This window comes from Seriola aureovittata, chromosome 20, assembly GCF_021018895.1.
Source record: "Seriola aureovittata isolate HTS-2021-v1 ecotype China chromosome 20, ASM2101889v1, whole genome shotgun sequence".
NCBI lineage: Eukaryota > Metazoa > Chordata > Actinopteri > Carangiformes > Carangidae > Seriola > Seriola aureovittata.
The window spans coordinates 16,503,721-16,517,533 of record NC_079383.1 but is presented as its reverse complement, the minus strand read 5'-3'; the positions used below and the strand labels follow the sequence as shown (position 1 = coordinate 16,517,533).

General features: G+C 42.2%; 3 protein-coding genes across 5 annotated transcripts; 1 reads left to right on the top strand and 2 right to left on the bottom strand.

Annotated features, from left to right (window-relative positions):
- The first annotated feature begins 25 nt into the window (after positions 1 to 25).
- On the top strand, positions 26 to 4,637 carry enosf1 (enolase superfamily member 1). Of its 3 annotated transcripts, XM_056364152.1 has the most exons (15): positions 26 to 252; positions 352 to 454; positions 957 to 1,072; positions 1,793 to 1,879; positions 1,973 to 1,999; positions 2,086 to 2,158; positions 2,263 to 2,301; positions 2,490 to 2,572; positions 2,657 to 2,779; positions 2,870 to 3,004; positions 3,175 to 3,216; positions 3,310 to 3,439; positions 3,700 to 3,799; positions 3,898 to 3,979; positions 4,068 to 4,637. In XM_056364152.1, exons 1-15 carry the CDS (start codon positions 172 to 174, stop codon positions 4,170 to 4,172), a joined length of 1,326 nt encoding a protein of 441 aa, XP_056220127.1. In that variant the 5' UTR covers positions 26 to 171; the 3' UTR covers positions 4,173 to 4,637. The 3 variants fall into 3 exon arrangements, with proteins under 3 accessions (XP_056220127.1, XP_056220128.1, XP_056220129.1); XM_056364153.1 differs by lacking the exon at positions 26 to 252 and having other exon boundaries at positions 868 to 1,072; XM_056364154.1 differs by lacking the exons at positions 26 to 252; positions 352 to 454; positions 957 to 1,072; positions 1,793 to 1,879 and having other exon boundaries at positions 1,985 to 1,999; positions 2,081 to 2,158.
- Positions 4,320 to 7,722, bottom strand: tyms (thymidylate synthetase). The gene is made up of 8 exons (XM_056364155.1): positions 7,624 to 7,722; positions 6,763 to 7,438; positions 5,991 to 6,064; positions 5,681 to 5,855; positions 5,391 to 5,492; positions 5,098 to 5,273; positions 4,932 to 5,003; positions 4,320 to 4,850 (listed from the first exon to the last, which is right to left on the bottom strand). The coding sequence occupies exons 2-8, from the start codon at positions 6,989 to 6,991 to the stop codon at positions 4,713 to 4,715; spliced, it is 966 nt and encodes a 321-aa protein (XP_056220130.1). The 5' UTR covers positions 6,992 to 7,438; positions 7,624 to 7,722; the 3' UTR covers positions 4,320 to 4,712.
- A 487-nt stretch (positions 7,723 to 8,209) lies between these two features.
- Positions 8,210 to 12,979, bottom strand: LOC130161348 (clusterin-like protein 1). The gene is made up of 8 exons (XM_056364589.1): positions 12,945 to 12,979; positions 11,990 to 12,099; positions 11,754 to 11,902; positions 11,154 to 11,324; positions 10,587 to 11,043; positions 10,357 to 10,485; positions 9,427 to 9,641; positions 8,210 to 8,952 (listed from the first exon to the last, which is right to left on the bottom strand). The coding sequence occupies exons 2-8, from the start codon at positions 12,084 to 12,086 to the stop codon at positions 8,743 to 8,745; spliced, it is 1,428 nt and encodes a 475-aa protein (XP_056220564.1). The 5' UTR covers positions 12,087 to 12,099; positions 12,945 to 12,979; the 3' UTR covers positions 8,210 to 8,742.
- Between the last annotated feature and the right edge of the window lie 834 nt (positions 12,980 to 13,813).

Here is a 13,813-nt window from a genome sequence, read left to right as displayed (position 1 = left end):
TTTTTTTCCCCTCTTCTTCTAAGAAATGAAATGTTTTGATTTGTCCCTTTAAGCGTCCTCCTGTAGGCAACGTTTAAACCAATGACAGAATGAGGTGGGTGGGATCAAGCTTCGCAGGTCACTTGAGAAGGAACCACGGAATCACAAGACAAACTAAACTTCGGTGCCAAAATGTTGCAGAGAGTTATTAGTTTGACCGTCAGGGATGTGAGATTCCAGACGTCTTTGGAGCAGCACGGCTCAGATGCGATGGTGAGAGAGTTTCTGCAGAACCGTCTGTTGTGCACATACACTTTACTGCGCTCACATTTACATTGTGGAGAGAACTGACTGTAAATTTATGCGCTGCAGCACACTGACCCGGATTATTCAGCCGCATATGTGGTCATCGACACGGACTGCGGCCTGAAAGGCTTCGGCCTCACATTCACTTTAGGAAAAGGCACCGAGATTGGTAAGATTCTCTCTAACACACACACACACACACACACACACACACACACACACACACACACACACACACACACACACACACACACACACACACACACACACACACACACACACACACACAGCGTAGCCAAGGCACTTCCGAGTCTTCAAAGTTCACGACACGACCACTGCAACATGTGCTGCTGCGTTCAAGTGCTCCTAATAAGCTCCGAATTTCGAGACCCTGGAGTAAAAATACAACTTTTTGCAAATTACATTGATTGTAATGCTTAATAATAATACATACATACATACACTTAAAAAAGCCATAATGCCAAAATGCTACTTAATAATGAAATTTTATACGCACGTATCTGAAATGTTGTCATGTGTGCGACGGTACCTGAAGCTAACACTTCTTTTCTCGCTTGCCAGTGTGCAAAGTTGAGCCGTGCACTGCCATCTTGTGGTCATGGTCAGTAATGATCGACTGATCTCTGTCGCCTTGAACTGTCACCCCGCAGTGGTGCGTGCTGTGGACGCCCTGGCAGGACTGGTTGTTGGGAAATCCTTGCAGGAGATTGTGAGCGACTTCCGTGGGTTTTACCGCCTCCTGACCAGCGATGGTCAGATGAGATGGGTAAGAGCAGGCACACAAACACTGATAGACCTTATCAAAACTGATATGGGAAACACTGAGCCATTCAACCTGATGTATTCACTGGATGAGATTTTTTTTTTCTTGCCTCTAATAACATTATCTTTCTTGCTCACAGCACCATGTTGTGCTTTTTCCAACACAGAGAGAGTGATTCACATCCTCTTATCTTGTCATGGATTCCTTTTAACTACATCAATACTTCTGTTAAGAAGATATCTGGCTTCTGTCTCCTCATCCAGAATAATATTATGCTGATATCCAAAAAATAAGTGCCACATAAATCCTTTTTGGTGACTGATTGCATTGTCTGCCGTCATAACTTGTTGCTGCTAGATGTAACAAACTAATGCTTTGCAAACCGTTTGAAAGGGTTTCCAATCTTGAACTGAGACTTTTCAAGTAGAGGGTTCTTCACATGCAAGAAAAAGCTATTTATAACGTGCAATAGATAATAAAATGTGAAAAGGAATAGTTCTTGAAGGTCCTGGAGTCCTTCGACATTTTAAAACCCTGTCTACCTAAAACTCTTAAACACACTTTTAAAAATTGTCCTATTAGTTCTTCACATTGAGTCTTTTTTGTGACTCCCATTTTCGATACACGTGTTGTTTGTTTTTTCAGTGCTATTTATGTAATGTTGAATATTTTAAGTGGTAGTCAAACGTTGGCTTCTTAAATCTTTTGTCTTGTCCGAAACAGTTGGGACCGGAGAAAGGAGTGATCCACCTGGCCACTGCTGCGGTTCTGAATGCAGTGTGGGACCTGTGGGCGAGGGCGGAGGGCAAGGTGGGGCCATTAGACGAGAAAAAACACTATTTCCTTAACAAGTGTGACACCTCATGACTCGCAGCCTGTTGTCATCATTTTTTTTTCCTGCAGCCACTGTGGAAGCTGCTCGTTGACATGGTGAGTCACAGGAAAAAAATTAAGATCATTATTGTCCAGGATGTGATCACAAGGGAAATATCATGCTCGTCCGTGTGTCAGTTCAGGACCCAAAGCAGATTGTCTCGTGCATCGACTTCAGATACATCACTGATGCGCTCACGGAGGAGGAAGCTGTAGGTGAGACGGGTTTATGACGCACGGTGTGTGACCTCTAAAGTTTGGGGGGGAAAGAAATCCCTGCATTCTGAACAGTGGTCAAAGCTTTTTATTTTTTATTTCAGACATACTTGTGAAAGCACAGGAGGGCAAGAAGCGGAGAGGTGAGCAGAAGAGAAAAAGACTCATAAATTACATGGTTGGATGGGATTTTGTGGAATGAAATTGCCTCTTTAGAAACTATTAGGTGCTATTAGCCTGCATAATAGGCCCCTACACTCCATGATTGCTCTATTAAAAGTCACTTCCCAAGTATTTATTACCTGTGCCGACTGTTTCTTTCGCCTGCCAGAGGATCAGATGCTGAAAGAGGGTTATCCTGCTTACACCACCTCCTGTGCTTGGCTTGGATACCCGGACCAGCAGCTCAAACAGGTTCTCTGCGCTGTATAAAATGCACGACATATCTGTAGTTGGATTAAAAAAAGGCTTTTAATGACGAGCTGTGTTTTTCTGCAGCTCTGCACGGACGCACTCGAAGGCGGCTGGACCAAGTTTAAGGTGAAAGTCGGCGCTGATCTAGAGGACGACATTCGCAGGTGTCGACTCATCAGGCAAATGATTGGACCAAATAACACGTTGGTAAATTTGTTTTTGTCGTGGACATTGTCTTTTTTTTTTTTAGGAAATAACAGAATTCCAAGTGTTTTTTGTTGTATATTTTTTTGTTAGATGATCGATGCCAACCAGAGATGGGACGTAGACGAGGCCATCAGCTGGGTGTCCCGCCTCTCGGAGTTCAAACCTCTTTGGATCGAGGAGCCAACGTCTCCAGATGACATCCTGGGTCACGCTGCTATCTCCAAGGTGAGAAAGAAGTTAGGTTGCTCTTGTGTTTTGAAGGCGTGGAGGGATTACGAGGTGACGGGGCCCTGGACACAGACATGTGAAAGGCTCTGGCCTGTGCCCTGTAAGTCTAATCAGTAATCCACCCGTGGCTCGAGACCGATACAAGGTGTTTGACTTTGTTGTTGCAGGCTTTGGCTCCACTCGGGATTGGAGTGGCAACAGGAGAGCAGGTCAGAGCCCAAGTTTCTTCTACGCTGCCTACTCTGTCTGTCTGATGACATGATGTAATGAAATGTCTGGTTGGCTGACTGTTTCCTCTCCAGTGTGCTAACAGGGTGATGTTTAAGCAGTTCCTCCAGGCCTCTGCGCTGCAGTTTGTCCAAATAGACAGCTGTCGGCTGGGCAGCGTCAATGAAAACCTGGCTGTGCTGCTGATGGCCCACAAATTCAAGGGTAAGAGTTCAAACAAACAAAAAACAAAGCAGTGTGTAGATAAATGGTTAAACACATGGTAATAGGAAACTGAAGAGCTGAAATTTTAAATGACCCATGAAAAGATAAAAGATTTTCTCTTTGACCAAGTGAAAGATCAAAATGTAAAAGTATAAACTCTCTTTAACTGTATTGCTAACTTGTGTATTCAGTTATATTTTTAACACATCTGACTACATGGATATTACACTACACATGCTACCATGTCTTTTTCCCCTCAGTGCCAGTTTGTCCTCATGCCGGAGGAGTCGGCCTCTGTGAGCTCGTCCAGCATCTGATTCTGTTCGACTACATCTGTGTGTCTGCAAGTCTCAGCGACCGGTAAGAGCGGGATGTGTTTTGGTCTTTTTTTGTTCCCAGTTTGAGCTGTTGAGTGTCTGAGTAGCACATTATCACCGGCGTCACGACTTCCTCCCCAGGATGTGTGAATACGTGGACCACCTCCACGAACACTTCGTGAATCCCGTGGTGATTCAGGACGCCCACTACATGCCCCCGAAGGTACGACAGAGGGAAAGTTAACTTGCTCTCGTTACTCATTCACACTTATTGCTCGAGACTGTTTGTTTGTTTACACTGCTGTTCTCAGGATCCAGGCTACTCTTGTGAGATGCTGGAGTCTTCAGTGCAGAGACACCAGTACCCTGAAGGAGAGGCATGGAAAGCTGCACATGAACAAATGACGAAGGCTTAGTAAAACTCATCTAAGTTACAGTAACCCAGCTGGAATCTTCTTTTTTTTTTAACTGCATAATTTCATTTTTACACTTGCAGCGCATTATTTAACTGCTACTAGTTTCCTGAAGCATGTCAATGAAAAGTATGCACAACAAAAGCAAAACAAATTTAACTTTTTATTTATAGAAATAAATCCTTTATTTTAAAATAAACCAGGTTAAAAGAACACCAGCAGTTCTGCTATAGAAAATTGTAGAAAAGTGTAGATTTGTTTTTCACACCAGTAAGAAAAAGAAAAAGAAAAAAAGAAAAGGTAACACAACTTCTGTAACTAAATGATATAAAAGGTTTAGTTCACCAAAAATCACACACACAAAAAAAAATTGTGATTTAGATAAAGTTTAAAAATGTATGTATGATCTTGGTAATAAAAGAGAAAGTCGAACCGATACTATAAATAAAGAACAATGTGATAATTGAACTAATTGATAAATGAACTTTTCCCTCAAACACTATGCACCACATTCATCCCTAATTGCCTTTTAGATTGGGGTTGTTACACTGCCATCTGCATCTTGATGGTGGGATGGGGGTTGTAGTCAATAATCTCAAAGTCCTCTGCACGGAAATCATCGATACTCTCCACCTTTCTCAGGATCTTCAGCTTGGGGAAGGGGCGGATCTCCCTCTGGAGCTGCGGGTTTAGAAAGACGAGCTGATGTAAGTTTAAAATCCAGTGGGGAAACGAGATTAAAAACTGTTTTCACTGACCAACCTGCACTTTGAGAGGTTCAATGTGGTTGACGTAGATGTGAGCATCACCCAGGGTGTGAACGAAGTCGCCAGTCTGAAGGGACGGAAAACAAAAACACATGACAGCTGAGGTAACAGACTACCGCCACAATGAGCTACGAGCTTCGACATGAGGGCACTGCTCTTACCTTGAGTCCTGTGATGTGGGCGATCATGTAGGTAAGAAGTGCGTAGCTGGCGATATTGAAAGGCACTCCCAGACCCATATCGCCTGAGCGCTGGTACAGCTGACACGACAGCTCGCCATCACACACGCTGAACTGGCAGAGGGCGTGGCAGGGGGGCAGAGCCATTTGGGGCAGGTCTGAAAAAGCACGTGTAGGGAGAGGTTTACATTTTACTCATCATACGTCAACAAAACGAGATTTAAGAGAGTTCTACACCAGTCTGAAATGAAGGTGAATTTTAGTATCTGCCGCACCTTTGACGTTCCAAGCGCACATGATGATGCGCCTGTCCTCTGGATTCTTTTTGATGGTGTCGATGACTTTCTGCAGCTGGTCAACACCTTGTCCTGTGTAATCTGTTGAAGGAAGGAATCAGTGACAAGGATCAATAAAAGATCTGAAGGCCGGTAATCCGTTAGGCGTGTACATCTGCAGCATGCCAAATATCAGCCGTTTAAAGGAATTGTTTAACACATTGAGATCGATCATCTTTGTGCGATTCAGCCCCAGTTACTTTGATGGGTGTGGCTTTGACATACTGTACCTGCATGCATGTTTGTGTATTCTGCACCAAAGTGCCTCCACTGGAAACCATACACAGGTCCCAGGTCGCCCTCCTCTCTGTCTGTGAACCCGAGATTGTCCAGGAACTCCCGGGACCCGTTGGCCTCCCAAATCTTCACCCCTTTCTCCGAGAGCTCCTTGGCATTTGTCGATCCCTGTGACAGACATCAAAATAAATATTGGCGCCTAATTCAGCGAATTGACTTGAAACCTCAAACAGAAATGCTGCATGTGAACTTAAAGGCTCAGTCCAACTAAATTGCAAAAAAAATCAAGTCGTCATTGCTCACCTTAATAAACCACAGCAGCTCTTCAAGGATCCCTTTCCAAAACACCCTCTTGGTTGTTAGCAAAGGAAACTGGTCTACAAAACACACAAAGAACACAAGCAGGTTATTTGACAGTATATATTATAGCCTGATATTTGAGAGGATTTAAAAAGAAGATACATCAACTGATTTTTTTTTTTTTTACATAAACAAACAATAACATAAATCCCTTTAAAAGTGATGATCAAAATTGTGTGACCAAGATATTCACTGGAAATGTTACAGTTGTAAAATAAACTTGTTGTTTGCCCTGTGGTGGAGAAAATAGATGATGGTGACCAACCACAAACAATTCATTAGCATTTCTGTACTGCAAGTCTTTGTTGCTATTCAGCAGATCGTTATGCAGAACCTGATCACATCTGTACTTAACTTTAATTTTCCCATTATTACTCCTACAGCACTGCATTCTTTGATGGGACACACTGTACTTATTACAACATATTTACTTATCTTTACTACTTACTTGGCAGATTTTAAAAACAAATCATAATCATAAAAATGGTGCATTGTTAACGTAATATAATAATATGACATTAAGAACAATTTACTGTTGGTGTTTTAGGTAGGATTTTGCAGATACTTCAGGGCTTTCAGTTCTTTTTATTCTGAATGCAGACGGAGTATTTTAGGACAATGTTACCGCCACTTTTACTTCAGCAGTAGTTGTGGGACCTGAATTGAACAAAGACACTTAAACACTTAAAGTCAACAGAGTAAAGTCCAAACTAACCTCTCAGACTGTATCTGGCCTGAGCACCGAACACAGAGATGACTCCAGTCCCGGTTCGGTCCCCCTTCCTGCAGCCGTGCTGCATGATGTACTCAATCTGGGCCAGGTACCCCCATTCATCGCAGAAAACACCAAAATGTTTCTTCTCTGCAGCCGGACTCACTTCTGTCTTCTTACCGTCGTCCTGCGCGTGTATCGGCCCGGTGTGTATATCTGAAGTGGCTGGCATTTTGTGGACAGCAGCGTTGACAATTGCAGCGCAAAAGTGGCAACAAAACAACTTTCCCGGGTACTTTTTAATGGAGGTGAAGAGGTTTTTGGAGGGATTGTGAAGCACCGCCACTTGGACAAAATCTCGCGAGAGGACTGAAAAAGTACGCCTCTCCGGCCGTTTTTTTTTTTGTTTGTTTTTGTTGTTTCTAAAAATAGGCGGTACAAAACAGTTCTGTGGCTTTTTACAATATAACCGAGAAACATCATCAAATAATTGTAATTAGATTATAGTTGCCTAATAAAGAAATAAAATAAACTAAATAAAGTACTGTACTGTTACACCCAGTGTGACTCCTGTCGTATACTGGGATTCACAGCCAGCTAAACTCTTTAATACATCATGACCTCCAAGGAACAGGCAAGCAGTTGTAGTTGGACAGGTTTAATGCCAAAAATTATGAAACTGAAACACAAAGTACAGAAAACATAAATTAACAACCGATATAAATACATAGCAGAGATAGCGGATCTAATATTTATAGATCTGTGGCGGAAAAAGTCCGCGATCGGATCTCGATCGTTATATTAATTACATAGTGTCAAATTCAACGAAACACTTTGCACTCTAACAATGATAAATGTACTCACTTATATTGCCACCACAAGGGCAAAACAAGAAGCTGGACGAAAAGTAAACATCCGAGTGCTCTATGCGTTTCTCGTTGTGGAGCAGAAAACGAAACGACTTCCGGGTACCTCACTTCCTGTAAATTACACAGACTGTGGAAAACACAGAAACTCACTGCGCCCTCTATAGGCGAAAAAGGGCTCCTGCAACTGCAGGCACAAACAGTTCCAACGCAAGTACAAATAAAATACAATGTTTATTATATATATTTTTTTTTCTGCTCTGCTGCAACCCTCATCTGCAAGACCAAGCCTTTTAGTGACTGTTTTAACTAACTGATTTATCTTTCCTGTCATGACAGAGCAGACTGGGTTGTGCCCTCAGCTGAATATTTAGTTGTACTTTCTGTCCGGATACAAATACCATCCAGACTAAAGTTTGTCGGGTCTATATATTTTCCCAAGAATATTACCATAATAACATGTCAAGATGTTAGAATAGGTGATAATATTTAATCAACAATTTGGCATAAACATTACATGGATGCGCCCTATTTTCTTAGGATGACTTGTGGGGGAAAAAAATAGAAAAAAAGAATGGTACAGGCAGAGTGTATACAGTTTTATTGCAGAAACATTTTAAATCCTAACACATAACTTACACAAATAAAAAGAATATAAGCTGTGCATGTAAATGTTTAGTGGTCTATAAAGTGCATTTTCAAGTTTTACAAACTCAGCTTCATTTTTCAAGAAAACCGGTGCTGGACTCTCTGGAAGAGAGGAATCACAGTTTTACTCCATCCCTGAGTAGAAAAGAACCATAAAACCATTTTTAAAGAAAAAATATAACCACAATTTAAACTGATATAAGTGAACAGAAGGTTGACTAGGTTCACAAGCAAGTCAGTACACTTAAATATTCCCATGGATACAGATGCTACATTGCATACGGATCCATTTCATTTTTTAATACAAAGTCAGTGAAGGAAGAAATGTATCATCATCATTCTTACATATAATCTCTTTTGCATTGTTTCTCTTTGAATAAGATTTAATTTGAAGAAATGCACAGGGATTTTTCATGGTGTAAACATGACATTCATTTTGTTCAAATTCAGGTCGGAGCTCTGCCATGTACTAAGCCTCAATACTTCCTGGATCGATACTTCTAATCTCCTGTTTATGTAGCGTCAGAGCCTCCTGAGCTGCGTATTGGATGAAGGCAGGGTCATCCGCCTCCAGATCTGCTGGGACCAGTACAGTAAATGGGGCAGAGTCCAGTATGGTTACGACCACACTGCTGTCTGGTTTAGACCTGATATTCTTCATTTGTTCCTGTGGAATCACCTGAAAAGCAAAATGATGTGAAACTGCATGAGCTCGTTGCTGCAACACAGAATAAAGATGTAGATTCTAGTGATGATAATAAAACGCTGGGGTTTTCTGAGGTTAAATCACAAAAGATTTTCTTTTTAAAAATCATCTGTTTTAGTATTTTATCAGCCTGATATCAACTCATACATTTTTATGGTATAAAGAGTCAGATAAACATTTAATAAACATCTTGTTTTGTCATTTTAAAGATGAAGTCTGTTATCTATGACAGATTTTAAAAAACAGGATTATTTTGAATGCTGTTTGCCAAAGATCAAAGACTGTATTATACTAATAAATTTGAATGATACAGGTAGGATCAGCAGTACTCCGGATAATAAGCTTTTTTCTCTCCAGGGACTTGGCACTTCACAACCCTGAAAACAACCTCCAAAAGTAAATAGTGAAGGATAAAGTCTGACAAATCCAATATGGCAACAGACATACCATGATCACACTGAAGATGTCGTGTGGGCCGGCTGTGCTGTTGGACAGCTGGCTGACCCAGCCGTACTTGTCATCCATGCTGCTGAGCCATCGCTGTGTGTCCGCCGTGTGTCTCTGAACCAGCTGCAGCCTGTCGTCGTACTGCTGCCGGGAGGCGTTGAGCAGCATGTACATCTCCTCCATCTCGGAGTGCAACTGCTGGACGCTGGGGCACTCTGCAAGTGCACATACAGAGACGCGTGCATAAATCCAGGTGTGTGCGTGTGCGTGTGCGAGCGCATCAGTTAGACCGCCATTCTCTCGACCACATTTGACACTGGCGTTCACACATTGCTGTATCAGCACAAACTACTCTACTCTACTACTCTATTTATGTTTGTGACAAAGGAAATTCCAGCAATTATAATTTAAGAAAAGTGGTGAAATGACAAGTTGATTAAACCATTAGTTGATCAATAGAAAATGAATCTACAATTCTCATAATCAATTAACTGTGTAGTAAAGATTCCTATTTTCTTTTATTTTCCTCTTCTTTTCTTCCCCTATCTCACTTCCTTTCCTTTCCTCATCACCGATTGGCTCTTGTTTTCTCACTCCACCCCTCACTTACCTGATAGAGTTCACCTGGGCAATAGAGGATTAATTAACGGCTACACTCCACTCATTCACTCTCTTTCACCTTCACATTGGGCGGCAGCTTCCGGTAAGAGAAGCATGTTACTCTTCAGTTCTTGTAATTCGTCCGTCAGTTTCAGAGAACCTTCTTTATCCTTATTTCTTTCATTACATAATCAGACTATTTTGATTTGCTGTGTCAAATTGAATCTTTATTCTTTATTGAACTTTCAGAACCCGCAGCCCATGTGTCTTCCTTTTTCATGTTGAAATAATTATCTGAGAATTTGTTTTGTTGGAAATATGTTTAATTACCTTTTAACAGATAATCCTTGCATGTCTCACACAGGTCTTGGAGCTGCCAGCACTCTGATGCTTGTCTGCGAAGTCTTCTGCACATATATCTGCTTTGAGATTGTCCCAAAATGGTGAGTGATCCTGCATCTGTGGAGATATACATATGAGAGCGGATGTTACAAAGGCTATCGTCATTTAATACATGGGACTGAATGCAGTGTGAATACAAAAAGTGCCACATCTGATACCTCTGCTTGACGGCTGAAAAGACTCCTCAGCTTCGTGTATCTCCTCAAACACATCAGTCACCGTGGAGCTGAATTCTTCCAGCACATTCCTCCCAAAGTCATAAACTGAATCGAGGATGTGATCCAGGCCTGCGGTCGCCAAGAAGCCTGCAGTCGAGTCGTCCTGGACGCCCGACAGCGTGCTGGGTTGGATCTCTGCGGTGAAGGCTGCAGAAAAGGAATGGCCGAACCTCTGCTGCATCTTCTTGACCAGAGTGAGGCTTTGGTTGTACAGGAGGCTGATGTTTGACAGCAGCTGGCCGAATGACGCCTCCGCCTGCAGCAGCTCCAGTTCGGCTTTACCCTCTTCAACCCTGTTCTGAGGTGAGCTGGTCCAACCCGCGTTCTCCTCGTTCTGATTGTAAACGCGCTCGGTAGCGTCCAACTGGGCGGCCATTTTCCTGAAAAACTCCTCCACCTGCAGGAGATCGATTTTTAAAGGGGTTTGGTGACTGTTACAAACCAGTCGTAACTCTTACACTCTTGGACGTGTGACACAGTTATAAATGGAAAATGCTGAGATCTAACCTTGAACGAGAAAGACGCGAAGCCACGGCGACACGTGGAGGTATAGAAGGCCTTACAGGTGTCTTCAAGACAAGGTCGACACTCCTCAAAGGACGATTTGGTTAAATCGTGACACTGCTGTTCGGCCTCCTCGAGTTTCTGCTCTGTTTCCCGGGCCAGCTGCATCGCACCCTGATGGAAACCCAGAACAGAAAATTCAGTCACAGATACACTGCCTCTTAATAGGCCAGAGTGGATAAGATGTGGTTTTTGGGAGGGAGGGTAATTCTGAAGTTACTCAGAAAACAGATTCATCCACAGACAGTACATTTATCCTGACTGATGTAAAACTACACCCTCGCCTCCTTGAACCAGCCCAACTCCCACGTTCATTATTCACTGTCTGCTTTGAGGTTTCCCCATGAAGCCTCTCTGTGGCTTTGCCTTTTTATGAGGCAGAAAATATGTGGTGGGTTTCAGAACAACTCACAAAGACTGGCATGTTGACTGTTCAACTACAATGGGCATGTTCTGTGGAAAGTTATTGTACTTAAAACACACAATTAGCATCTGCTTTTTGGGCGGATTCCTTTTAATGCCAATCACAGAAACACAATGTACCATCTTCTTGTCGCTGCTGTGTCTCAGGGCATCCATCAGGTGTCGGTGCTTCTCCTCCTTTTTCTCCATCACTTCCTTCACCTGCTTCACCCCGAGTAAAGCCCGCTTGATTTCCTCATCAACATACCGCTCTCCCGCTGCAGACAGCTCTGCACACACCAGTGAAACATGATGTAGTTAATTTCTGTAGCACTTAATGTTGACAATAGAATGAGCACATCCAGTGAAGGCCTCACTTTGCAGCGCGTCCTCGCTCAGTGGAGAAGGGTCAGCGGCACAGAGCACGACCTCAGAGAGTGCGACGCAGAGAATTTGAACAAGCAGCCCCCTCATCCTGTCTTCAGCTCTGTGGAAAGTACAGAACCTACTCATTATTCTGCTGTTGAGCATCTTAAAGTACCAGATCTTAATACAAATGAAAGACATGCTTTCAACTTTTTTAATCATTTTCAATCATGTGAATGAGAAGGGGGGGAAAAAGCTCCTAAACTTTTCACAAGGGGGCGCCATTTCTCAGGCATTTCAAGTTAGATGCCCTATATAAGTGAGTACAATAATTAGGTCGACTAATTATTCCAGTGCACAGAAATATTCATCCATTTGCATGGAATATGACATCAGTGTTGAGCCAAATAAACATGATTTACCACAATCAACTCATTTCTCTGGGGTTGAAGTATCACATTACATAACGAGGATACTACCTATAATACTGTACAACTGAATTAGTCAAGTTAAAATCACATAAACTCAAATTACTGCTTTAATCTTTCCTTAGTAAATACAGTCAATTGTGCCACACAGCTTCTGCACTGAGGACGCCAAGAGCCTGGACGTTAAGCAACAGTTTTATTTACTTTATATCTCACGTGTGTGTGTGTGTGTGTGTGTGTGTGTGTGTGTGTGTGTGTGTGTGTGTGTGTGTGTGTGTGTGTGTGTGTGTGTGTGTGTGTGTGTGCAGGGATATATCAATCAACAACATTAAAAGAAGAAAAGAAAAATTGACTAATTGAAAAAGTTAGCACAATATGCTACTGAATTTACTTATATTCACTATGTTGCCCATATATATATATAAATCAAAGTAGGTCTTACAGTAACTTTCATTGAAAACACAAGCCGTCACTATGTATAGCTAAACAGTGGACTGATCTTACATGCAAAACAGAAAATGATAAAACTGGCGTTTACCTTGAGAGCTATGAAACCATCAGCCTCCGGAAAACAAGAGCAGCAGTTGGAGAGAGAGAGAGGGAGGGAGAGAGAGAGAGAGAGAGAGCCACGCGCTTCCTCGAAGGATTGTTCTATTTTTATGGATCTACTCAGCCGCACAGATCCTATTAGTGTGTTTGCACTGTTTATTGGTTATTAAGCCATACGCGCACAGCATAGTTACAAATCAGCTTAAGACGGGCTTTAATGCACGGTAAACATAACGTGCTCATTTGTTTGCAGGTCTATCTCTCTCACTGGTCTCCGACATGGTGCAGAGCCCTCCTCAGGTAAAACTTTCTGCTCTAATCTCCATCGGACTGGCAGTAAGCCCGGGCCTCCTGCAGAGACCTCGCACACACTGGCATGGTCTCGGTCATGGGCTAAGCTCTGCATCATAGGCCACAACAGGAGCAAGAGGACTGCAAGCACATGCTGTGCAAACGCATGCTAACCTTACAGAGGACATCTGTTTGTTTTCCACTTTATATGTAACTGCAAATCACTTAAGCACTTAATGTAATGTTCGTGTATGTATGTTATTTTTCACGCCATTAGTTTCCATTAATTTCTGTATGCTATGAATTCTGGAGGTGCATTCAATGACCATTCCCCATGCATCTTTTTATGGAGAAATCTGCATTTGTTAAGCTTCTAAACTTCTTTATTTCAATCATTTAAGTTTTTTCTTTTATTCTATTTAATGTCTCACCTGTCGTATATCATATAAATGTTAATCCATGATAGATGCACGGAGGAACAGTTGAAAGTTGATGCATTGATCTCTGACCTTTAAGGTAAATGCTCTGCATCTAAAGCTTGTCTGAAATAAAATAAAATTAAAAAAA